Genomic DNA, 26,512 nt, shown 5'->3' on the forward strand with positions numbered 1-26,512 from the left:
GATTTTTATACTTCTTTGTTTCTTTTGTTTTTACTTCTATTTATCTAAAATATAAGTGTATGTATGTAACTCCTTAAATATACAGATACACATATCACAACTTGGGGTCTCAAAAAATCGTGTCATATCTCAAATATGTTAAAATTCTGAAATTCATTTTCTTTGACGTGAGGAGATTCAATTTAGCAATTGCATGTATACTTGTTAAATGGACATATAAACTTCTCTAATACTTGGTTACATCCGCAGTCATTAGAGATAATGCAAAGCAAGTCAACTGTAATCTTACTTACTCATTTCACATGAAAAAGTCGTTGACATAAAATTATTTAAAAATGTATAATGGTTCGATTGTCTCTTGTTGCCTCTAGTTACATAAAGTTCTAATGGACATAGTTAGGACATAAAAAATGAATATAAACCCAATTTATTTAGAGTAATTTGATAGAATTGTAAAACGATATTCTCATCCCATAAAGTATATACCTTGTGAATCCCAAAGGATTATAAATTATTGATCCTTATTAATATTATTAGTTTTAACCACGTATATAGTACTATTGTTCTTTAGTACTACTGCTTTTAGGAAGCACATGATGCATTTCTTTGCAATTAGTTATTCATGTCGTACTAATATTTTCTACAACTGTTTTACTTTTTGCGATACTTCGCAAAGTTAAATATTGAAAATCGAACCACGTATATTAATATTCGAATATTCTCAATTCATTGAGAAAAATTCATAACCTTGGTTGTATGTCAACGACTGTATGAATGTCTTGTCAAATCTAAAGATACTTCAATATAGAAATTTAATGAAATTTTAGGCATAACAACCATTACAATAATATCTTAGAAAATTAAGGGAAGACTATAATTAAAGTTTGGAATCTCATAGCTACATTCTAATCACTATTTTGAATTGAAATTCTTTTGAAGTCATGTTATTCATATATTGAATATGCTTTTTCAAATCAACGTATTGTCATGATTCTATATTCTTTTTGTAACATGACACTTCATTGCTCATGTCATATCCCCTAGACCTTTTTAAACATGGTACAATGTTACCAATTGTAATTGATCGGTTTGTATGAAACTACATGTCCATAGTAATTGTCATTTGTTTTGGGGTTATTGCCTTATAATGCCAAATTTGTATTGGAAAAAAAAAATTTGTCCTCAGAAACCTTACTTTGTCATTCGAGATTTTAATTATGCTTCCAGGCTGCGTGCATGAAACATGTTGGCGTATAATTCGATCATGGTTGAACCTTTGTGGCTTGTAGGGGAGGTTGGTACTCAAATTCTTCAGAGTACAATATATGAAAGTCATGTTATGTTAGTATGACCAACTGTAGATATAGTACAAGACATATTAGTTTCGTTGTCGAGAACTCTTAATAAACATTCATGAAAACTATACACACCAAGGTATATTATTGCGAGTTTGGAGCTTTGTGAAGTGACATCATCACAATAAAGATATACAATTTAATTAATTTCTAAGAAATACAAATCAAATTGGAAGACCAAGAATTGAAATGATCGTATTTTTCGATGTTTCATGAAAATACTTTATCACAAGAATATGTTTGTCCATTTTTTCTTATAATGCTCATGAAATTTCATTATCATGGCAATGCTCATTGCATATAATATGCTAAATCCAATCATTATAAAAATTATATAGACATAGCGTATGCAACAGATAGATCATATCATTTAACGTGGGTAAATAATTTGGCAAAATAAAGCAGTATACACAAAGTAATGTGCTCACATATAGGGATGGCAATATTACCCATCAGATAGGGTATTCGACCCTAATGAGGCTGTGTAATGGGTAAAAACGAGAAATGAGTATGGGGATCCCCTATATTCGAAATATGGAATCGGGTAACGGGCGGGGATGGTATTTTGATCCCCATCCCTATCCCCACCCAATAATAATAATATATATATATTATATCTGTTTTAATATTATTTAATTAATTAATGTTTATGTAAATACAAACTTTTTTATAGTTATTATTTTATTTTGAACTATACTTGTATTGGTTTAAGTTGGATTAATGTAAAAAAAAACTAATTTCATCATGATATTTAGTTTTTATTTTATATTTTTACGTTTTTTCTAGAATTCATATGAATTTTTATATAATATAACAAAATATCATTAACGGGTATTGGAGCGGGTATGGGGACGGGGAATACTCATTACTTTCTAACGTGGATTGGGGCAGGTATAGGGACATAATTGAAAATTGGTGGGTATGGTATTTCGATCCCCTGACCCTATCATGCTCATTGCCATCCCTACTCACATATACTTAATGCGATATATAAATACACTGCAAGAAAATAGCATTACAAATCATTTACGTGCAAGCCATAAATTTACTTAATAAAAATTAAAATGGCATAGCATATAACAGGTTCAAAATACAGAGAATATTTTGCTCACGTAACATGCATAATTTCATTTATACGAATGAAATTTAATGACAACGGCAACTCTAATTTAGATCTTACCTGTAAGTTTGTCAAATAAACTGCATACAAGTGTTGCTCTTGCTTAATTTCCACGATCATGCTTGATTCAACGAATATATGTCGCGAGGTAACTCTTTCCATTCAATTTTATATCATCGTGTGATAAATTTCATCAAAATGAAAACATATAGTTAGTTTACATTCATCACATAGAAAATCAATAAAATTAAAATCAAATTACTGAAATAAATACACTTTTAGTTGTGGGGTAAAAATACTTTTAACCTGGAGGCAAAATTACAATGCTTGTGTTTTTACTGATTTATCTCAGTGGTAAAACTTCCTCTCTCTCTCATGGATCGGGTTAGGGAAGACCGACGCGGGTCTGATTGAGCGGAACCAAGTCGAGATCTACAAAACCTAGGATGATGGCATAGTCGGGGCCAGACCCCGGATTGGACAGAAGATGACCGAGTCTGAAGAATGAGGGGCACTGCCGGTCTTGGAGATTAGCGTTAGTGACGCCCCACGAGGTCGATGACTCGATCTTCCAAATCGGGCTAAAAAGCATATGCACGAGGTGACGCTTGGAGGGAGCCGTGAAGTCCTGCCGCCATTCTGGGTTCTTAAGCTTGCGGCGCGCTTGGTCGTCGCTAAGTAGATCTAGCCGGCGTTGCTGGTCTAGGCAAGGATCTGACAGCTTCAACTGGAAGAGGATCCAATCAACGAAAATCGTAAATGATGGCACTGAAAGAGTGTCGATGTGGGGTGGCAACTGCAGTCAAGATCAGAGAAGAAGAACGTGGTGCCCAGAGCAAGTTTATGGGTGTCGTAGAACAAAATCAAATTATGCATACTTTTTTTTCCCATCAGATTCGTCTTCTTGTGTCGAATTTTTCATGGCAAAAAGATTTTTTTTTCAAAAATTAGGGTTCTACCAAGCACATCGTTAGAACTACGTGCTGATAACATGTTATAGGAAATATGGAATTGGTCTACTTATTTAATTGATAATCTTCTTGATGTAAGAGTCATGATTACAATAGAAGTAAATAGTAAATAAGGCTACATAATTGTTCATTGACATGTTACGTTCATTGTTCATAAACGTCATTAACTCATTCTGTTATATTCTATAGAGAATGCACACTAATGATGTTTTTCTTTCAACAAAACATTAATTTTAGATAATTCAACTTTTTTTTTTGGTCACTCATGCATTTAATCTGATATATATAGACAAGGCTTTAAACATAATTTTTTGTTGAGGAATTCTAGGGCGTCATAATATGGCTCCAAATTCGGCGCCGCAATCCTATGTGGCATGTCACACAACATTGTTATGTCAGCAATTACAATAATCACAAAATATCATTTTTAAATACAAAGACAATCATATCCTTGTTAATCCTACCGTTCCAAATTATTATTATTTTTTCTTTTTATCATTTTTTAATCAAATAATACTTCTAAAATATAATTACGACACGTAATATATACGACATTTAATATATTCTTAAGAAAATATTTTAATTGAGATATATAATTTAGATACTTTATTTATTTATTTTTAAATTTCAAACGATTTAGTTGCCTTACAACATTATTTAGATGAACACTTTTGGTAAGATTCTTTTAGTTTTTTTTTCTCAAATGAAATATTCTGTTATTAGGGTATAATCGATTTGAAGGGATAGGTAAGGTAACAAATATTATTTTTCCTATAGTATACATATTTTAATTAATATCATATTTATGATTCATGACTTTCTAATATTTAATTCACTACCAGAATAAATGACTTAAGGGAGGAAACTATTTCGTCACCTAAGCACACATAGGCCTGACAAAAGAACTTAGGGGACGAAAGTTTCCTCGCCTTAGAATCGTCGCTTTAGGTGGGTCGTGTAACGTCTTAGACGAGGCACTGTATCAAATTCGTCGTCTAAGTAGAAAATTAGCCGACGACAACTCTTTCGTCCTGTTTATATCTACTTGACGAATAAGTTTGTCTTCTAAGATCTATTATGACGAGAAGATCTACACTTAGGTGACGAATATAGTGGTCATTTTGAATTTAAGTCGACGAAATTGTTCGTGATGTAAAATTTTAAGAGACTATTTTTGAGACGACGGAATTTTGGTTTTCGTGAGGTAAGCTTGTTTGCTTAGGCGACGAAACTATTAAAAACCTCATGTATCATATAAATTGTTTAATTACTAAATTTAATGTATAAATAAAGAGCACAACAAATTACTTAATATTTAATTTATAAATATATTTGTTCATACAAAGTAGGTAATATATAAGTAGTTAACAAGTTTTATCCTAGGTCATATACAAAAGGAAGGAATCTGCTGACATTTGATTACAATGTATGAATGAAAACACATACTCTTCACTGTTATGATGCAGATGCAGCTTCCCTAATCAACTATTAACAAAAATGCCAAGGATAGAGTCTATGACACTAGTTAGCTACCACCACCACTGAGGGAGTTTGTAATTGGTTGAGATGGATTGCTTGCAGTCCACATCTCCTCCAAACGCTTGATACGCTCCATGGCCTCTAGATTCTTCTCCTTAGCCTTTTGGGCGTCTTCCTTGGCTTCTCGGGCCTCTTGCTCGGCTCGTGTGAGTCGCTCTTTGGTCTCTCGGCCTTCCTCTTCCAAACGTGCAGCCCTACTTAAAGCCTCTTGAACAATCGCATTTGTCGATGTTGAGGATTGACCACATGCAGTGGAAGAATTTGATGATTGAGAGGTGACACCAAAAGTTGCTCTTCCCACACCCCGAACCTCATTTTTGTTTCGTGGTCCTAATGCATTTATAAAAACTTCAACTTGTGTCGGCTCATCAAAATAGTGTACAATTTGGTCATCGGGAACCTCAAACTCATCCCTCACTTTGGCTGTCACCCTATCAACCTCCTGTCTGATCTTTTGCTGCATTTAATTTGAAAAATGCATATATTGGTACACACATATATAATCACATTCATCAACTAGTTGATTGTTGCACACACATACAGTAGATGATTAAAGCACACATATTTGTACCTATGTCAACATGATTCTTTTTTTTTTACCCAATCACCAAGGAAGGTAGACAACACAAATGATAAATGTAATGTTGTTGAGCTCAATAAGAGCTAAGCTATACCCCTGATCTTAATCATGATTAAACCTCCATGTAAAACACAAATGCATGCTAAAGAATCTTTTTGTTTCTTTTGATATAGATTACAGAATGACTTTGTTGGATAGTTGGATATCCTAACCCATTTGGTCACTTCCTGCTTTAGAGTCAATAACAAAGACATACCTAATTAATCAGCTACCATGTTTTCCATGTATACTCAAGTTAGCTAAACTGATTCTAACATATGCACCCTTCTATCTTATTTCATATTAAAGCTACCAATGCCAAACCTAGTTTACTCTTTATTTTTCCAAATCACAGTGATATTTTCTTGATGTGAGACCTAATTAAATTACAAAAACTGAATACATTCATATGAACAAGCAAATGCATATAATTATTCACATATTTCAACAAACAAGTGCCAACTTACTATATTTTTAATTGCTTCCGGGTGATCAGCAGGATACACAAGCTCGTAATTCTTAAGTAGGGCCATCGGTTCCCCCTTTTTCTTCAACTCAAGCGCCCCATAGATAAAAGGTGTCGGGCCTGTTGTGTGGTGCAATTTCTTCTCACCCCGGTTCTTGGTGTTGGCTTCCGATCGCTTCTGCATATGACAATAGCAAATATAAGAACTAACAGTCCCAAATTTGTTACAGTACCAGCATCAAATTTATTACAGTAACAACAACAAATATAAGAACTAACAGTAGCAAATGTCAGTGCAAATATAAGAACTAACAATCCCAAATTTGTCACAGTAGCAGTAGCATCAAATTTGTTATAGTAACAGCAGCAAATATAAGAACTAACAGTAGCCTATGTCAGTAGCAAAAATAAGAACAAACAGTCCCAAATTTGTCACAGTAGCAGCAGCATCAAATTTGTTACAGTAACAGCAGCAAATATAAGAACTAACAGTAGCATATGTCAGTAGCAAAAATAAGAACAAACAGTCCCAAATTTGTCACAGTAGCAGCAGCATCAAATTTGTTACAGTAACAGCAGCAAATATAAGAACTAACAGTAGCATATGTCAGTAGCAAAAATAAGAACAAACAGTCCCAAATTTGTCACAGTAGCAGCAGCATCAAATTTGTTACAGTAACAGCATCAAATATAAGAACTAACAGTAGCATATGTCAGTAGCAAAAATAAGAACAAACAGTCCCAAATTTGTCACATTAGCAGCATCAAATTTGTTACAATAGCAGCATCAAATTTGTTACAGTAACAGCAGCAAATGTGGGACCAAACTTGATCATGAAATAGCAAATTTGTTATAATGACAACAATTGTAACCTTCACTAGTTGATCATGAAAATAAATTAGCAAAGCAAGGAAATTAATATACCTTGAACTCAGGAGATTCAAAGTGTCCTAACATCCACTTCCACTCCTTCTTTCTATGTTTAAACTCTTTTGGTATTACATCAGGAGTTTCCTTATTGCGGTTTGTTTTGATCCAGCTCTTCCATTTACAATAGATTGAGGCAGCATGGTCATGGATCCACTTGACCATCTTCTTATCATTCCAATCAATGTCATAATATAACTGCAAGTCATATATAAATATTTCAGCCCAATTCATGAGTTTTAAGACAAAAACAGTTTCTTGAGTTTTAAGACAAAAACAGTTTGTTTGATACAAAACACATTGAAGACTTGGTTTTAGCTAACCTTGAGTTCATCTAGCAGCTTCTCCCTCTCTTCATCCTCATGCTCCCACCAAGAAGGTTTTGTCATGGAAATAATGTCTCTCACAATGTGGCCTACATCATGAGTAAGCCAGCTATTTTTACCTCTAGTGTTTGGTCCGTGCAAAAACTCGCTGTCGAAGATAATTTTAACCTTCTCACCATGCACTCTCCAATGGTCATAGGCTTTTAATCCTTTCACCAACCCCCGAATGCGTTTTGGGGGTGGTGCTGCCACAAAAAAAAAGCAACAATTAATCGCATGGTATACTTAAAGGGAATTCATAAAAATAGGCTTAAAAGGATTTTATATACACTTAAACGCATATTACCTCCATCTTCACGAGGACGAGGTAAGCGTCGAATACTGTAGGTGCCTTCGTCATTACTTTCAGGATCTGAATCTGATGCACCAGGGTCTGAACTGTCAATAGGGAGCGGGGGAGGGATAGGTGGTCTTGAACCAGGGGCTGGTGGTGTCCTTATTGGCTGTTCAGGGCCCTTTACTGAGCTGGCCATCTTGAAGAAGCGCTCAAATGCCTCTTGTTGTTGTTTTCTCTTCCCATTCGTTTGCGGCATAATTCCTGTACTTCCAATCACATAATCACAATCACAAACAAAAAAACAGTCATCCCACAGGAAAGTAAAGAAACAAGCATATATACAACTGCTGGAATGAGTATGAAAAAAAAACATAACAATTCAGTTCAGTTCTTGCCAAGGATAACATTAATTAACACATAAACACACATTTCCCACATCAAACCAGCTGTTCATTTAATAATAACAATCGAAACTTCAACTCCCTCTAATGTTTCAATTCTGAAACAATCAATAAAGCAATATCACAACCCTCATATAGAAAAAAAGAAGAACCCATTTCAATTTGGGAAACCCAGATTTCAAATTCAAAGCTTAAGTAGTTTTGTAGTTCATTCTGATTCGATTCAGTCAAAGAATATATGGAAGAAAGAACAACAACCCAATGATAGACTCTCCCTGATAAGAAATAAGAAATCGATTATAAGATTTTACCTTCTCTGGTAGACTCTCCTTGAAATCGATTTGATTCAAAGATTGGGTGCAGGTTTCGATTCAAAGATTTGGGTTGGAGGTGACAGGATCGACCTTCATTAGCTTGTCGATGGAGGTGATCGATTTAGTTGCTGGGTTCTGAAATGCTGTGTTGCGATAAGGTTTTGGGGATTTTGAGAATGAGAGAGAGAAAGAGTCGAAGTGAGGATGAAAGTGTGATATATTAGGGGTTTTGATCTATCTAGCCAAGTATAAATTTTCGCCCCAAAAAAAATGGGGGAAATTAAACCGCCAAATATTTTGGCCACATAGCTTACGAAAATGTAATTGTTCGTCGGCTAAGTTTGCCGGTACTGTTCATGTATAGGTGACGAGCTCAGAATAGGGTGAATTATACCTTTTCGGAAAGGGAACGGCGCCAGAAATCAAACTCGTAGCTTTGCCACGACATGTGTGCTTTTTCGGGCATCGGAGGTCGTTTAGGCCCTCAAAATCAGCTTTTAGTGTTTTCCGAAATTATTTTGGATTTTGTTTTTGTTTGGATTTTATTTTATTTTAACCCATGGGTTTGATTAGGTTTATATTAGCACCCTAAGGTTTCATTTTAGTATTTAAGTCATCCCACCGTTAATTGATTCTAATGGATTAATTAGTAAGTTTTGTTGCATTAGTTTTAATCATCACTCTAGTGTATACTAAAACATTCATATATAATATTAAGGGTTTTAAATATTATTACACTTAATTAATATTGAAAAAAGAAACTAAAGTCGTTAATTAATTGTCTTCATTCCAATCCTCATCTTCTGTATCATTTGCCTCTGATTCCGTTGTGTACGATTCATTAAAGATGTCGTCTTCTGAAGCATAATTTCCTTCAACAATGGCACCATGGTCTCCCTGCCTATTTTGAGATGTAGATTCGTTTGGGATTGTGATGAATTGATCTCCTTGCACGAAGTGTAAGTGGTTGTTGATGCGAATATCATCTAAACCACATATTTGAGATGGGGAAGGCTCTTGATATGGTTCATGAACTTCATCGTTGTCCTCTTCATCATCAAGTTCTTCACCGCCAGAAAGTGTGGTCTCACTCCATATATTCCTATGTGACATAAAGTTAACTACTTTCCAAGGAGGGCCAGCTTTAGGATCATCAAGATAGAACACTTGTTTTGCCATGGTGGCGAGAATAAACGGCTCAGTGTCGTACCAGCTTGTCTCTGTATTCACTGATAACATACCATAATCCATCTTCGTACTCCTCGGCACATTCGGATTAGTATTGAACCATTTACACTTGAACAGTACAACGCTCATATTTCCATACATTAACTCGACAACGGCAAGTAGCACTCCGTAGTAGGGAAAGTTGTCCCCATGTACCATGACCCCATAGTTTTGGGTTTTGTGGTTTATATCTCGTTGAAGTGTTACAAACTTCACGCCGTTGACAAAACATCCCGCATGTACACTGTGGTGTTTTGGCTTGCATGCCAAATGGTACAATTCGGGTGTGCACCATTCACTATTCTGTTGTCTTAGGCTTCTCATCTACAAAATGGTGTAATAAATACATTATAAGTGAAATTATTAAAATGGACAATTATTTTGCAAGCTTGTGAATAAACGTACCCATGTTAGAAAGTAATCAGGAAACTTTCTTTTATGTGTCACGTTAGGCCTCCGATCTCTTGGATTGGCTTTAATGAGCTTCAAATGCTCATCAAGGAAATACTGAGCTTCTTTGCAGTGTTGTAGTACACACCAATGAGCTTCAGCTAGCTCAGGATCACTTAATCTCTCAAAATTTGGTAAAGTACCAAAGTGTCGTACCTCTCCTGAAACAACTGAAAGATTGAAGTGTTGTCTGGTACTAGCCATGGTTGAAGATTCCGCCCCATCACTATTTTGGAGATATAAGTTGCAATAGATCACACATTCATCTGCAATGTATGACTCCGCTATTGATCCTTCTGGGTTACTCTTGCTTTTACATAATCTTTTGTACTGCCCCAGTTGTCTGAAATTACACAATTAGTATATATAGTGTTGTTGTGAAGTGTAATTAAGGGCATAAAAAATGATGTAAAGATTTGCACCTTTCTTGGGGGTACATCCAGGTGCAGTGTACTGGACCAGAAAGCAAGATTTGTTCAGGAAGATGGACCATCAGGTGGATCATAATGACAAAGAAAGCGGGCGGAAAAACCCGCTCCAATTTGCACAAGATGTACACAATGTCTTCTTTCAATATAAGAACTTCTGACTTCTTGAGCTCTTTAGCGCATAGCTTTTGAAAGAACCGACAGAGTGCTATTATAGGTTCCACCACATCTGGATGCAAATAGGGTCGAATTATAACTGGAAGAAGTCGTTGCAACAAAACATGACAGTCATGAGTCTTCAATCCGCAAAACTTATTTTCTCGCTCTCTAATGCACCGAGATATATTACCTGCATACCCATGAGGATACTTTACTCCTTTAAACCAGGTGAATACATGTCTCTTCAAAGTTGGATGCACAGTGTAAGGAGCAAGAGGTAATTTCGTCACTGACCCCTTCTTTATTGGCCACAAATGTTCTCGTATTCGTAGCTTCTTTAGATCCTCGCGCGCTTTCACAGTATCCTTATTACCGTATTTAAGACTAAGAGTTGTTCCCATAATGATATTAGCTACATTCCCCTCTATGTGCATGACATCTAGGGCGTGTCTCAATACTGATTTCGACCAATAAGGTAAATCATAGAATCTACTTTTGTGTGTAAAACACATCATATCATCTGGGCGAGTTGTTCCCATTATAGCAGGATCACCACTCAACACTCCAAAATCAAATGAGTTCAGCATCTCCAAAATTTCATCACCAGACCACACTCGGGGTTTAGTACGAAACTCGACTGTGCCATCAAATCCTTCTGCATCCTGCCGCCAAGAGTGGTCAATTGGAAGCCATCTTCGGTGACCCAAGTAACACACCTTCCCAGCATGCCAATCAGAATGAACTTCATTCAAGCAGACCGGACATGCTTTGTACCCATGCACAGCTTGAGACGACAACATCCCATAACCAGGAAAATCACTTATAGTCCACATAACTGCTGCTCTCATAATGAATGAACTTCCACTGTGCCTGTCAAAAGTAAGGACTCCATTTTCCCATAATTTTAACAACTCATCGATCAATGGTTCCATATACACATCTAAACACTTTCCAGGAGACTTAGGACCAGGAATTAACAAAGACATCATACTAAATTCCTTCTTCATACACATCCAAGGAGGCAGGTTGTACGGCACAAGAATAACAGGCCATGTACTATGAGCCAAACTCATACTTCCAAAGGGATTGAATCCGTCTGTTGCAAGCCCGAGTCTTACATTTCGAACATCTGCTGCAAAATCAGGGAATGATCTATCAAAGGTTTTCCAAGCCTCGCCATCTGCAGGGTGTCTCAAAGTATCATCATCTACCCTTCTTTCCCCATGCCATCTCATTTCACTTGAAGTGTGTCTAGACATATACAAACGCTTTAGCCTCGGAATCAAAGGGAAATGACGAAGCACCTTTACTGGAACACTGTTTTCCTTAACTGTACCTTCCTTCCACCTCGACTCGAAGCATATTGGACATTCATCAAGCTCTGCTCTCGTTTTGTAAAACAGAACACAATCATTCTTGCACGCATGTATTTTATCATAGCCTAGGCCAAGGTCACCCAAAATCTTGTGCACCTTGTAATAACTATCAGGGAGATTGTTTGGTTGAGGAAGCATATTCTTAACATTCTTCAACATATTGTCAAAAGCCTCATTTGACCACCTGTTCTTCACTTTAAGCTGCATTTGTGACAAAATGGTCCCCAAAACAGTCTGAGGACTACCATCATATAGTGGAATCTGAACTCGTGCAAGCAGTCTAGTATACTTATCATAATCATGAGTGTTGGTGTACGGAAGCACATGAACTGTGTCAGTAGTTGTATCATAAATTGCATCTTCCTCATGCGTTGGAGCAAATGTAGGAAAACTGTCATGTAGAATGTTTATAGCTGGGTTCAAATGATCAGGCTCGAAACTACCACCAGATGTTCTGTCATAAGTAGGTTCATGATCAGCTACTTCGCCGTGCTTACTCCATGTTGTATAACTACGCATTATACCATTGTTACTTAGGTGGTCATACATTTTTTTTATAGTCTTCCACTTGGTATTGAGACATTTTAAGCACGGACACCTATGTTGTTTCTTTCCATCACCATGTTCATGTACAAACTGTAGAAAATCAAGGACTCCTTGTTGGTACTCAATGCTCTCCTTTGGTAAATGTATCCAACTCTTGTCTTTGTCCATATCCTGTTAATTACATATGAGAGATACAACAAATAATCACAAATCAAGTGTCACAAATACAAAATATTGTATTTTCTTTGATCTTGTTCATCACCTTATGCCTCCAGTTAGGGTCCTAATCCCAGTCAAGAGCACAACACATTTTTTCATATTTCGTATAATTTTTAAATATTCGATTTTAGTCCTCGGAAAATTTTGACAGCATCTCCCTATAGTTTCCAAGTGCACAAATATCTATACCTAGCTAGATGCACATAAGGTACAATATTGGGAGACCCTATCAAAATATATATACCCATGCACGATCAAAATCGAATACTCAAGAATTATACGAAATGTGAATCAAAGTCTTGTGCTCTTGAAATAGGACAATTCAAAAATTATATATGATTCTTAAACGAGATTTCTAAGGAGTAGTATATATATATATATATATATATATATATATATATAACAAATCATAAATTAAATAACATAAATTTCATAATACAAAAACAATTCTTTATATTAACTAATTTAACTTAATTCATAATTAAATAACATAAATTTAAAAAATTCTACACAAATCAATATAACTTCACAACAATCAAGAATGAGTATGTATAATTAATACACACAAATAACATAATCACACAAAAATGCAATCAATATATGCCTGGTATTGTTCAAGGAATAGTACTAATTAGAAAAATGGATGATATGGTAAGAAAGAATGAGAAAGAGAAGATACCAAGTTAGAATCCGATGGGTAATGATAGACTAAGCTGAGGATAAACCCGATTTGAAGAATTGAACATCTAACACTGAAAATCGCCGGAAATTTGTGTGGGAGAAAATTATCATGTTCATTCCTTTTTTTTCACGATCTGGAAACAGAACCTGCACTTATAGTCATTATTGAAGACTTAGGTTAGGAACATTTTCCTCCCTTAAGACTTTTCATTCGTCCCCTAAGAAATACCTTAGGAGACAAAAGCATATTCGTCGTTTAAGCCGTAAGCACACGACAAAAAAATTTGTTTGTCGTGTAAAAAGCATATTCTTAAACGAGAAAATCCTCTCTCGTCGCCTAACAGACTATTTAGGGGAGGAAATGCTATGTCGTCGCCGAACTAACTACTTAGATGACGAAAGCTATTTTGCGTCGTTTAATCACCTATCCAGGCGACGAAAATTATTTCTTAAGAGGCGAGAATTATTGTGTCGTCTAACAAAGTCTTAGGTGACGAAGATTTTTCCTTTTCCTAGCCTAAGTGTTTTTTTCTGGTAGTGATTTATATAAATTTATGATTAATTAATGGCTATAATTAATTGATACAATTACCATATAGGCATCCCCACACACACACAGATATATATATATATATATATTATATTTCAAGTATACTTTAAAATATCAATTTTTTATTATAATTTGAAAAAATAAATGATAAACAAGAACTACAAAGATTTTTTATAATAATCTACGACGGTTGGATTAACAAGGATATAATTATTTTTTCATTTTAAAATGACATTTTGTGATTATTGTAATTGCTGACATAACAATGTGATGTAGCATACCACGTAGGATTGCGGCGCCAGATCTGGCGCCATATTGTGGCACTAAAACATTTTCCTTTTTTGTTATTTCAGTAATCTTGGTGATAATTATCCTCATGTTTTGTCATAAATGAATTTCTTTTGAATTGTTTTTGTTGCTTTAGTTCTTCCCAATCTAACGAATATTTTTGGATCCGCCCCGAGAGTTGGGGGTTAATTTACTATACATCAATGTATGTTATACATCCCACATCCAACGGTTGATAACAGATATTATTTTTTTGACACCACTCACAAAACAATATCGACCGTCGGATGTGAGATGTATAGTATATATTGATGTATATTAGAATTTTCCGGGAATTGGTATTTGAACTAATAGTACAATGTGGATAGTTTTTAGTACACAGACGCATTGTGCATGGTTACAATTTATAAATTCAATATAAACACATAGTACTCAAAACGTGCATATAAACGGCTCATATATTTAGCACCGTGTACATGCATGCACGTTAGATCACTTAGATGCATACAAGCACTTTTTGTATACATATTCCTAGTTTAATTGAGCATACATATAAAAATGCACTTTCAGCTTTATAATGAAGCAGTTCGATGTAGAACAGGAGAATTATCGAGATTTAACTTTTAAGTTCCTATCAATGAAAGTCCTTTTTTCGAAACAGTCGTTAAAGATGGATTAAGTACATTTCAGACGTCATAAACTCATAACAATTGATCGAGCTTGAAAAGCATAATCCATTAACGCTTACTATGATTGTTCACGTTGATGAAAAATATAGGGTTTAAAAAACGCGGGAAATTAAGCCATCTTATTTGAAGGGCAACCGTAGCCGGGGGAACAGGCATGTTTTTTTTAACTCTCTATGTCGTCGTCATAAGGTCCTGGTGGTGGAACACAGCCGTTGTTGTCACAACACTTTCTCACGCAGTCCGCCAGGCACCCCTTTTCAGCATTATCAACCTCACACCTCGGTTTACACTCCCCTTGGCAATCTGCATGTACGCCCCGTTAATTGAATTAGCAAATGAATTAGCAGTTCTGATGGATATATATATATATATATATATATATATATATATATATGTAGAAGGATATGTTTATTTACAATCTGTATGATCATGTTGAGCTTGGTGCGGTCGTCCCTCGGTTGGCCATGGCTGGCCTGGCTGGCCTGGCTGGTCACTAGGAGTATTGAATGCTGGAGTGGTTGGAGTCGGTAAGTTATCATCTGGAGGTAAGGGAGAGTCGTCGTCGCCGTCATCCGGCGCTGGCGGCTCTTCTGGAGAAGGTTTGGGATCTGTCGGCATCAGTGTTTCATCTACTGGTGAAGTGTAGTAGTCAGTTATGGGTGGTTCCTGAGAGTGGGTTAAGCATAACGTGATCAAACAAAAGAAGTATATAGGATTTAATCGCATATATGGCTGCTGGCATGGATTATGACGAGTTGTAACAACATGTCAAGGAAAAGTTTGTTAATTAATTGATGCATTATCTAGTTAATCATAACGTAATTGTGTACCTCGTCCTGTGGCGAAGGAGCATCTGGTGGCGGCAGAGCATTTGGCGGTGGTGACATAGGCGACGGACCATTCGGTGGTGGTGTCTTCGGCGGCGGAGATTTGGGCGACGGAGACGTGGGAGGTGCATTTGGTGGTGGAGATATGGGAGAGGGAGACTTGGGCGGGGGCGGGGGCGGAGACGTGGGACGTGCATTCGGCGGTGGAGATTTGGGCGGGGGCGGAGACGTGGGACGTGCTTTCGGCGGTGGAGATTTGGGTGGGGGCGGAGACGTGGGAGGTGCTTTAAGCGGTGGAGACTTGGGCGGGGGCGGGGGCGGAGACTTGGAAGGTGCTTTTGGCGGTGGAGATTTGGGCGGTGGAAACTTGGGCGGGGAATTAGGCGGTGACCTGGGGGGCGGAGACTTTGATGGCGGAGACTTTGGTGGAGGCTTCGACGGTGACGGTGTTGGCTTAGGGGACGGTCTTTCGGGTGTTGGCTTTTCGCCCCCATTCGACGAACCTCTCTTCCCATCACTTCCACCTCCCCCTCCACCTCCGTATCCACGTCCACGTCCACCTCCCCTTCCAACTCCTGACGACCCAATTCTTGGAATTTTCTCGTCATCGTAAACCTAAAAAACAATAACATCGTCCTCTATTAAATAATAATAATAATAATAATAAACAATGATAATAATGAATTCGTGATCAATAATGTATAAAAAATATTTAATTAAACGTAATGATAATAGTATAACTTTATAATTAAGGTCATTTCTCACTAAAAGATTTTCATTTAGCATTTTTTATCTCTATCCCCTTTTTTAAATTAAGGGTTAAAAGACATTAGATGATGGCTAAAATAGTCCTTAACAATGTATTTTAGTCTTTTGAGTGAGTTTTAATTTCATTTTTTTATTTAGTAGGTCATCCACATATAATTTTCATTATCAATTATATCTAATTTTAATTATAATTTTGTATTAATACAATTCATTTAAAATTTGATAAGTAATACAATTAACTTTTATTTTGATGATTGATACAATTATTTATTTATTTGTTAATTAGTACAATTAATTTAATTTTTGGTTGATTAATATAATTAATTTTAATATAATTGGTTAATACAATCTATAGGTATATATATTTATTTATTTATTTAGTTATTCGACATGCGAAGAAGATGAATTCACAATGTTATTACTTCATTTGTTTTTATTTAAAAAAAAAATATTATCACATCAAATATGGTTAAACAAGAGAAGTAAGATGCAATAAAAATTTCAATTAACATATATAATAAAATATCAGAACTAATTTCTTAATTATGAAAATAATTTATTTACTTGAAATAAGAATCTAATACAAAATTATAATACTTAAACATATAAGGACAACCTCAAATCTTAAAATATAATTTAAAACTAAAAATAAAAGATTGATATCACATCGATGAATAATTCAACTTTTTAGCCTTATGGGTTGAAGATATCTTAAGAACACTATTTATCATCCTAATGTCATTAGGGCATCTAACCATTGCTAAATTGCTAAAGTAACTTGAGTTCTAAATTTAAGGTTTCCCAATCCCCACTCACTCCCCTCTTTAAAAGTAGGATTCAAATCAAATAGACGATTAGCTCTTCAAAGATACGAATTTGAAAATACTAAAACTATTATAACTTTTAGACAAATGGTTGGAGTTGCCCCTAGCAACAACGTACAACTAATTGGAATATTGTTGTATACATGTCTTCTTATAATGATTCAATAGTATGTATGAATGAATATATTTAACCTTGTTTAGAGAAAATAGTGGAGTTTGCGCGTCAATTAGGTTTTGAGGCCTGAAGTCATACATGGATGTTTAATACACATATCGTATCAGGATCACTAATCATAAGTCACATATGTTCATATCCATAAAAATGTACCTTTGGCTTCATGGCCTTTTTCTCAAACTCATCCGCTGAAACCTATAAAAACACGATGCCATCAAAATGTTATTTTGTTGAAGTTGAAGTACTAAATAGCCACACTGTCTTTGTACACAAAAAATATTAAGTAATGAATTAGTTACATTTGTAATAACAAATAGAATGGCGAAGAAGAAGAGCAAAATTTTGAAGACCATTGTGGTACTCTATCCTAGCTGAAGCTCGAACATGAACAGTAGCATGTGATTGTATTTGCAGCGGAACAAAATCAAACGTGGTATAAATAGTGTTGAAATTAGGTACACTACCTTGCAGTAGCACTACTAGTGGTTATGTTCCTCCTATGTTCCTATAGTCATATAGATGCATGTGAATATCACATGACATGCATCGGACCCCATGGTCGAAATTAGCTTTTATAGACATCACATAAAGAAAAGACATTTTCAGGTGTTTTGAAGTAATTAGCATAGGATCTAGAATTGCAAGACATCAAACGACAATGCTCGAATTGATCGAAAATAGACTTCATGTGTACATTAAGTTTTGGTTGATTAAAGCAAATCCAAAAAGACCAGTCCTCCTCCGGAGGAGACTGAGAAAATGAAAGGAAAAAGGAGAAAATAATTAATGAGAAGACTGAAGTAGTTCACTTATTTATTAATCGGTAAATTACTAAGTCACACCACAAATGAGATAATTTAATTAAATTTTTAGTCTACATCCTCCAAGTGATCTAATGTTATAAAAAAAATTACAAAATCAGCTTCGAATATTTCTATACATTTTTCTCTCAAGCAGACTTTATCCCAGCCGACCAAAGCAAAACCCTTCCGACGGCTTGTTCCAACTTTTCTTCCCAAATTGGAGTGTTGTCCTCAAATTTTTGGATCACAATTTTAGTGAAAAAGAAATATAAATAACTTTTTAAAAGTATAATTGAATTGTTAACTGCTACCACAGGCAAAAGCCAACGCTCAATACTATCAATTAGCTCACATAAAGCATGTATATTACGCTAAACTAACTTCGTGTTCTAGATTATTTTACACCATTCATATCTCACGTACGTGTCATAATTGTTGCAATTCCACCAAATTGGATAGAGCAGATCGAGATTACAAGAAAAAATTGTTTTCGTTACGCTGTTACTTTTGGCTTGTATGACATTCTACAACCGCTGCAAATGGTTTGTCCGACATGCACTTGTGGCAATACGAGTATAACACTGATGATCGTTGTTCAGGGAATATCTTGCAACAAATATATATACTAGTTTACAAGAGAGTCGACGCCTTGTAGAGGCGGTACAATGTTACCGATATAAATTAAGGGCTGGAGCACCAAATATTTCTGGGATCCTCGTATCCCTAGTTCCCTACGCGCGCTGACATTCTCAATGTTATTCAGTACAGGATTGGCGGGCATGTACGCTCTTTTGATTCTATGCAAGTATTAATCCAAGACAAAATATTAATCTAGATCTGTTCGATCTCAGTTTCTGCATGAGATAGTTTTGTTTTTGATCAATTGGTGAACTGCGTTCTTGGTTGCATATATGAGCATATAGATACATTAAGTTGCTCTCCATCGAGGTGCCACTGGCATGGTGATAGACTATCCTGGCTAGGTAAGAAGGTTTAGACATGAGAAGGCTACCTCTAGCTCTAGGTCGATTGCATATTCAAAAATGAAATGTTTATATATACGGAATTGTGTATCTCCATAACGGTCAATCGTGAGGACGTTTATGAAGAATTGAGCAAGTATCTTCCACAAGTGTTAGTTGGTTTGGTTCTGACGCTCAGACGACCCTCATATTTTACCGACCGTCAGGCCCTGGCCTTCATCCAGCACTGAAGAATATGATTATTATTTTTTATTGAAGAAGAATATGATACTTAACTGTTAACAATTATATTATACTAATTTAACACAAATGCTATGGCCTATGGTACTTGACAGTATTTCATACAACAATATTTGAATTGAGTCAATTACTCTCAAGCTTATTTTTCCGATCCCGCTCGTGAGACACTATTATTACTTGTGGAGACTTAACTCACTTAAGTTAATGGAATGGTTCTTCATGAAATGGTTCGGCAGCAGGAAATGGTTCTTCATGAAATGGCTCTTCATGTATGATATTAGAGAAGTCATGGTTGTTGCCTTCGCTGACACTCCCCTGAAAGCAAAATGTAGTTTTTAAAATTTAGTACCAAATTTTAGTTCATCAATATAGTTTTAGGATTCTGCCATAGGAGAACTATCAAATGTATAGCTAGAACTAAACAATTTAAAAAAAAAAGTTTAGGTCACAACAGTTTATAATACCTCATGATTTGAGCGGTAGCCGAACTTCCTCCCATATTCATTTTGAACAAGTGAGCCATCGTCGGAAGACGCTTCATGCCAATCCTTGAACTGCGAATTATCGCCGTGATCCTACGGAGGGAATGATATCAACGAACTGCAATTCACAAAGTTAACTTGGCAAACAACCCTTATTATTTAATTATTTTCAAAAGCCCTTACGATTTAATCCGTACGAGAAATATAGATAAGATCATAGAACAAGAATTTGCTGGGTTATGTAACAACTTATGTTTACACGTCTAGTATACTTTACGCAGTGATCTCTAACCTCGTGCGTCGGAAGTTGAGGAGTTTGTCCGTTGCCAAGAATTGGTATCTACAATCACAGACATGGATAGAGTTATTTGTACACATAATTAAGGAAGTTGTAATTTGTAAACTTGTACAATGAGTGTTTTATTTTAATTTTTTACCATTTATTTTGATAGTCAAACCACTCATTACCAAGTTACACATACTGCTACTCAGATGAATTATACAAAAAGTTAGTCAATTTAAAAAAATTTATCCATCTTATTAGCAGTGTTCGTATTAAATTATATTTGACGGAGTATAGTCTCTTTCCACATGTTTTTGAATGACCTAGCTAATGATTATAAAATTGATTCATTTCTCGTAGACACTATTCTTGCATATGAATATTAAGGAACAACGGTTGAAATCATCAAATTGAGTCATATATGTGTTTATTGTGTACATTGATAAAAGTCCTCAAATTCTTTAGGTAAGAATACTATCGCGATCATACATACATACATACATACATATATACATACATTACTTACATGTGGCTTCGTGATCCTACTGCTGAGATTAACCTTCTCTTCTTCGAATTCATTAGCTGAAACCTAAAAATAATACGGATGTCATTAAAGTATCACAAGTGAATCGAAAATGATGAAATAGAATGCATAAATCAATACTTACCATTGTAGTAACCAAGAGAATGGCCGCAAATAAAAAGAACAGATTTTTTACGACCATTTTAGTACTCTTGTATTGTGTAACAACGAAGCTAAACATGGAGGACTCGAATAACAGACGACTGTATCCGCAACACAAGCAAAATCAGATGCATTATAAATAGTGTCAAAATTAGGTACTCCTTTGTCAAAATCAATACCACTGGTTCTGTTTCTTATAATCTTATACATACATGTGGATACCACATGCAGTGCATTGAGCTCTAGTGTAACTTAGCTTAAATGGAATTAACGGAAAGAGCAGGCATTCGCAATCGTTTTTACGTAATTAGTATAGGACCCAAAATTGATAGACATCAAACGACAGTGCCCAATTGGTTCAAAAGAAAACGGTATGTTAAAGCTCTATTCCAATTAAGCAGAGCAAATGTCTAAAGGCCCATGCTCTATTACCCAATTGAGTTAATTCACTACTTTACTATCATCACATTGTTTGCAGATACTTATTAATTTCTGTTATGATTGTTGAAGTAAATTGTTTAGGGTTTAGGCCGAACTATCACTATAATTTGGGTTTATGGCTAACCTAAAATTTGCTATACTGGGAAATTTGAGATATAGATCGATCATGGAGACATGGAGTTGTGGTATTGATTGAATAAAGAGTCTGGGATGTTGAACAAAATCACTAAATGGCCATGGAATTGATGCAACAGCGAAGTAGCTAGCTAGCTTAAAAACCATTACATTTTCTCGCATCTCTCTCTCTCACACTTATTAATTACATCCTTAATTGCCTAGCAGCAGAGAGCTTCTTTTACTATTTTTAAGGGCACTTGGGTCTGTTGCCGTGGGTGGTCATGTCTGTGTAGCACTTCCCGCATCTTTCCCGGTTGCCGTAAGTTCCTGGTGGCACGCATTTGCAGCGGTCACAGCATGTCATGCAAGCCCTCATGCACGTCCTCTTCCTCGAGTGCAAAGAGCACCTTTGTTCACATAGTGGAATACAATCTGCGCAATTTGTAAAAGCATAACATCAGATAAATCAATCAAACATTGAAATGGAACATCTAAGGTTACGAAATTTTAGGCTATAAGCTTAGCAAGTATTTACATGGGGAGCTAGAGGCCCTATTCTTAACAAAATTTCGCATTGTGTTACAGTAATATTATTAGTACACTACAATTCATGTGGGAAACTTCAAGCTCAGTACATTTCTATGGTGAGGAATTAAGGTAACAAAAACTTACCCTTTTTAGATTTGACAGTGGGAAGTGGTGGAGCATAGGTGGGAGGCTTCACTGGTGGCTTGGGCAGTGATGGAGCTGGAGGAGGTGCCTTAATCACTTTTGGTGGTGGAGCATAAGTTGGTGGCTTCACTACTGGAGCCACTGGTGGCTTAGCTAGAGGTGGTGCTGGAGTGGGCGCTTTGATCACTTTTGGCGGTGGAGCATAAGTTGGTGGCTTAGCTAGAGGTGGTGCTGGAGTGGGTGCCTTGATCACTTTTGGCGGTGGAGCATAAGTAGGTGGCTTCACTACTGGAGCCACAGGAACTACTGGTGGCTTGGTCACTAGAGGTGGTGGCGCCGGAGCTTTGACAATCGGAATTGGTGGCGGTGCTTGGCTTTGGACATAAGCAGCCTGAAAAATAAGCAAACATACTCAATCAAGATCGGAGCTTTAGTAGTACTGAAACAAGAAAGAAAAAGGAGACACTACCTTTATCTTGAGTTCCTCATGAAGATCATGAGATGATGAAGCCTACAAAAAACACACAACATTTATTTATGTAAAACGCCAAGGTTCAAGTATAATTAGTAAAACACAATGCTAGAGAAGTCAAGGGCTAAAGAGAGGAGTAACTATAGTGTCATACCCTTGTGGCAACAAAGAGAACGGTGACCGAGAGGAGGAGGAAGGCTTTGGAAGCCATAGTGTGAAGTAGTTCTGTGAACCAAGAAGGGTTCTTCTTGCTGAGTAAGATCTATGAGTCAAGGAGAGGAAGAAAGTGGGTTAATATATAGGTAGTGCTGAAAGGTAGGGTTGGTAAATTTTCAGAACTCAGCAATCTGATATTTATCTCACAGCTGGAAATTAGTACTGAACTACTGATTAATGTGCTTGACAGCTTTAAATTACCAGATATGATGGCGGTGATGATGAATGACTAGATCAAGTGGTCAGTAAAGACTAAGTGCTCAGTATACTGTGCCCTTATAGTAAAGGCTGCCTGTCCTAAAAATCTGACTTGAAATTAGTTCAACCTTACCCACCTACCCCAACCCAAGGACGGTGTCCCCCTTATACACCCCTAAATTATTAATACCGGAGGGTTTTATTATATGTCAGCATTATTAAACTAAGATCCTTCACACGAGGCCTGTCTCATACATACATATCAAAATCAAAACTTGTAACCAAAGCCAACACATTTTCCTTCTCATCCTGAAAATTCATTGTTCATCTTCCTTGTTTGGTATAGCTTCGATATCTGTATTCATATAAAAACAATCTGGAGGGTTGTGGGCTGCCCCCTCTCCCTTGTTATATGAATACAAATGCCATTAACACCGACATAAGAAAAAATATAGCTAGATCCAAATAGTGTATATATAGATATATATGCTCAATAGTTTGACTGAGATGGAAGCAAAAGTGGGAGGAGGCTGTTTCTGGATCAGTGACTGAGAAATATGGAGTTAACGAGGAGAACATTATGAATCCCAATGCATCTCACTACATTTTGTACTGGACTCATCTAGTTAATACCATTTTTCAAGCCAAATTTGAGTACATCAGTGGAAACGTGTTTGGTATGAGATGTCAGAGAGTGATCTTACTCAATCTCAGTTTCTTTTAGCCTGCCAGTGACCTTGACTACACAACTCATATCATATACAATTCAATCATTAACATTATTTATCAATTTGACAACTGTATGTGACCCAAACTAGGCTCTACCAAGTGTTTAGTGTTGTTAGCCAATCCAAGTTGCACTGTACAGACTGTGTGTATGAACTGGGGAAATTGAAGCTCAGGGATCTCATCAATTTCTTACAGCTAAAACCAATGATTCAACAACTCTTTATGCTTAGGAAAGAGGGTAACTTTATCAAATTAAAACAAGAAAAAAAAAAGAACAAAGAAGCGCGCCAGGTAGGGGTCGAACCTACGACTTTCTGCTTAGGAAACAGACGCTCTATCCACTGAGCTACAGGCGCTTGATGTTGTCTAAGTTGTCATTTATGATATTTAGTCTAAAATCATAACAGTAAAATCACAAAGACTTGCTGGAGAATGCTATACGACCTATCACGATCAAATGAGTCGATCGAGGCCAAGACATCATGCTATCTCTGAACTTCGGTAGTAAAGAGACCACCTACCTTATAAACACACTTACCCACAGCTCTACGGATGAAATTATTGTGTCTATTGGGCTCCTATCACTATCAGACTCACAACTCAGAACAAGCAAGCGTGTTCATTCTCTCAGCCTTTCAGCTTTCTCCTCCATGCTTTAAGTTTTTAGATAAGTCCCTCACTCTGCTCCAGATCAGTAGATATCATGCTTGCTTGCTTTTACTCTCTTACAGCTATATCATTTGTCCTCAGCTTGCCTTTGCAGTCTAAAGCTGTAAACTTTATACGTACATTGTAGAACAAAGGCCAGCAATCTATGGTTTTGGCCAAGTTAGAGCAACCTGGATTTGGTTACTGTTGGAATCTAAAGCATGAATGCCCTTGATGCAATCATGGTGTTGTTATGGACAGCCATGCGAAAGAGACATGTAAGTGATGTAACAACGATGCAACTTCACAAAGTTAAAAGCATGATCGAGGTCTAATGTTTGTTTATTCACTAGTCTCAGATACAACTTCACCAAGAATTAGAAATGGCAGCCTATAACTATTGGAAAATTTGATCCTCACTAACCACAAACAATGAGTCCATGGCAACAGACATTTGATGATACTTTTCTTGATCTTTTGTGCTTGAGTTGTGTATATACTAGTAGACAAGCATACAAGCTCTATACAGCAATTTCCTCTTCTTCCTCAAAACTCAAATTCAAAGTTTGTAGTTTGAATCCTGAACTCTGTATGGCCTCAACCAAACTGGAAGCAACCCCAGTAGCTTGTACTGTTGTCTGCTTTTTCAACTGGATAAGAGATAAAAGGACATGAGTCATCTCATTGAAATCTGGAGGTGTTTTACACAAATTAGGACACGGAAGGGGGCATGATCACAGTATAAACAGATTCAAGTAAATCCAATTATTGAGAGATTTGATAGAAACTACTCATTATCAATACAACATTCTCCTCTCTGTATTACCATAGATCGTAAGTGTATGTAATCATTGATCAACAACTTCTAAGAACAGATCACAGTTGTAAGAAAATGCATATAATGTGGATTTGAAAAACATAAAGACGTGACCAAAGTAAATATAAGTACATCACAGCTTAAGTAAATCAACTATCCGACATTTGATAGAAATTGCTCATAATGCATAATACACATTTCCTGCTGTAAATATTATTGTCATTGTCAGTAAGTTATGCATGTTTATCTCAACAGTTGATCAAACATCACATCTTTATATCTCTTATTCTAAACACTTAACACCATCATTCACAAGAAAAGCAAATGATGTAGTAGACATACGCACCTCAACAATTCCAATACCCTCATGAACTTCAACCTTCAAGTTGCTAACCCCTTCAGTTCCCTACAACAAAATCCATGTACTAACATCAAATTCATTCATTCACAATATCACATCCAAACCTCCTTTAAAACACAAACAACAACACAAAACGTACCTCTAACGCTTTGGTCACTGCAGGCACAGCAGCATCACTCAACGTTCCATCGGCCTTCCACAACATTAAAACCAAAACCCAAAAAGTCACACACAACACTACCAACTACTCCCAACACAAAACAATTACATAGAAATTTTGTGTGAACAACTACAAAACAGGGTCACCTGAAAAAACATGGTGAGAGTGTCGGAAGGTGAAACAGGCACCGAAACAGGCTGCTCGGCTTCTTCAGGGACTGGTTCGACAAGTGTTTCTTCCTCAGCTGACCTCAGAAATGTGGGTCTGCGGGACCTGGTCTTGCTGAGTGAACTCAAACGCTTGGAAAGGCTTCGAAAGGAGAGAGTGGGAGATGGGAAATGGGAATGTGAATGGGTGAGGGTAGGGATTGGGTGCAGAAGTGAGAATGCTGTGACTGAAATGGTAGCCATTTGTTTTTTCGCTGAGCTCTACTCTATCCTCGCTTCCTTGGTTTCTCTTTCAACTGAGATCAGTTTATCTCTGACAATCTCACAGGTGAGATAGAGTGGGAGATGAGTTGGGCCTACAAGGAGGTTTTGGGCCATTTGGGCCTTTTGCTCACGTAGTTTCTTTCTTGTTGTAGCTAGGAGGTCATTGTTCCCGTTCTCTCAACTCAAGTTGG

At 36.4% G+C, this 26,512-nt stretch overlaps 4 protein-coding genes and 1 non-coding gene across 5 annotated transcripts; all 5 read right to left on the reverse strand.

The window, feature by feature from the left end:
* Positions 1-9,150: 9,150 nt before the first annotated feature.
* LOC126797434 (uncharacterized) lies at positions 9,151-12,535 on the reverse strand. Its single transcript, XM_050524065.1, has 4 exons — positions 10,831-12,535; positions 10,476-10,710; positions 10,009-10,279; positions 9,151-9,927 (listed from the first exon to the last, which is right to left on the reverse strand). Exons 1-4 carry the CDS (start codon positions 12,533-12,535, stop codon positions 9,151-9,153), a joined length of 2,988 nt encoding a protein of 995 aa, XP_050380022.1.
* A 2,617-nt stretch (positions 12,536-15,152) lies between these two features.
* On the reverse strand, positions 15,153-17,936 carry LOC126797435 (vegetative cell wall protein gp1-like). Its single transcript, XM_050524066.1, has 5 exons — positions 17,883-17,936; positions 17,737-17,778; positions 15,820-16,431; positions 15,406-15,655; positions 15,153-15,292 (listed from the first exon to the last, which is right to left on the reverse strand). Exons 1-5 carry the CDS (start codon positions 17,934-17,936, stop codon positions 15,153-15,155), a joined length of 1,098 nt encoding a protein of 365 aa, XP_050380023.1.
* Positions 17,937-21,851: 3,915 nt separating this feature from the next.
* Positions 21,852-23,034, reverse strand: LOC126799550 (gibberellin-regulated protein 14). Its single transcript, XM_050526776.1, has 4 exons — positions 22,916-23,034; positions 22,759-22,800; positions 22,290-22,680; positions 21,852-22,049 (listed from the first exon to the last, which is right to left on the reverse strand). Exons 1-4 carry the CDS (start codon positions 22,970-22,972, stop codon positions 21,865-21,867), a joined length of 675 nt encoding a protein of 224 aa, XP_050382733.1. The 5' UTR covers positions 22,973-23,034; the 3' UTR covers positions 21,852-21,864.
* Positions 23,035-24,187: 1,153 nt separating this feature from the next.
* On the reverse strand, positions 24,188-24,260 carry TRNAR-CCU (transfer RNA arginine (anticodon CCU)). The gene has a single exon. It is a non-coding gene; the product is annotated as a tRNA-Arg (tRNA).
* A 617-nt stretch (positions 24,261-24,877) lies between these two features.
* Positions 24,878-26,300, reverse strand: LOC126797439 (uncharacterized). Its single transcript, XM_050524069.1, has 4 exons — positions 26,037-26,300; positions 25,870-25,923; positions 25,716-25,775; positions 24,878-25,202 (listed from the first exon to the last, which is right to left on the reverse strand). The coding sequence occupies exons 1-4, from the start codon at positions 26,298-26,300 to the stop codon at positions 25,074-25,076; spliced, it is 507 nt and encodes a 168-aa protein (XP_050380026.1). The 3' UTR covers positions 24,878-25,073.
* Between the last annotated feature and the right edge of the window lie 212 nt (positions 26,301-26,512).

The sequence above is a fragment of the Argentina anserina genome, chromosome 6 (assembly GCF_933775445.1).
Source record: "Argentina anserina chromosome 6, drPotAnse1.1, whole genome shotgun sequence".
In the NCBI taxonomy this organism is placed as follows: domain Eukaryota; kingdom Viridiplantae; phylum Streptophyta; class Magnoliopsida; order Rosales; family Rosaceae; genus Argentina; species Argentina anserina.

Bases quoted from the DNA above. Each gene is read 5' to 3' on its own strand.
- LOC126797434 (XM_050524065.1), bottom strand. From the start codon at position 12,535: ATGCGTAGTTATACAACATGGAGTAAGCACGGCGAAGTAGCTGATCAT. The intron at 10,280-10,475 runs GTGCAAATCTTT...TCTCCAAAATAG, and splicing joins TGGATGTACCCCCAAGAAAG to TGATGGGGCGGAATCTTCAA. The intron at 9,928-10,008 runs GTACGTTTATTC...ACCATTTTGTAG, and splicing joins CTGATTACTTTCTAACATGG to ATGAGAAGCCTAAGACAACA.
- LOC126797435 (XM_050524066.1), bottom strand. From the start codon at position 17,936: ATGGTCTTCAAAATTTTGCTCTTCTTCTTCGCCATTCTATTTGTTATT. The intron at 16,432-17,736 runs GTACATTTTTAT...ATTGTTTTTTAG, and splicing joins AAAAGGCCATGAAGCCAAAG to GTTTACGATGACGAGAAAAT. The intron at 15,293-15,405 runs GTAAATAAACAT...GCGTACATGCAG, and splicing joins TCAACATGATCATACAGATT to ATTGCCAAGGGGAGTGTAAA.
- LOC126799550 (XM_050526776.1), bottom strand. From the start codon at position 22,972: ATGGCTTCCAAAGCCTTCCTCCTCCTCTCGGTCACCGTTCTCTTTGTT. The intron at 22,801-22,915 runs GTATGACACTAT...TGTTTTTTGTAG, and splicing joins TTCTCTTTGTTGCCACAAGG to GCTTCATCATCTCATGATCT. The intron at 22,681-22,758 runs GTAGTGTCTCCT...CTTATTTTTCAG, and splicing joins ATGAGGAACTCAAGATAAAG to GCTGCTTATGTCCAAAGCCA.
- LOC126797439 (XM_050524069.1), bottom strand. From the start codon at position 26,300: ATGGCTACCATTTCAGTCACAGCATTCTCACTTCTGCACCCAATCCCT. The intron at 25,776-25,869 runs GTACGTTTTGTG...ATTTTGTTGTAG, and splicing joins CAGTGACCAAAGCGTTAGAG to GGAACTGAAGGGGTTAGCAA. The intron at 25,203-25,715 runs GTGCGTATGTCT...TCTCTTATCCAG, and splicing joins AGGGTATTGGAATTGTTGAG to TTGAAAAAGCAGACAACAGT.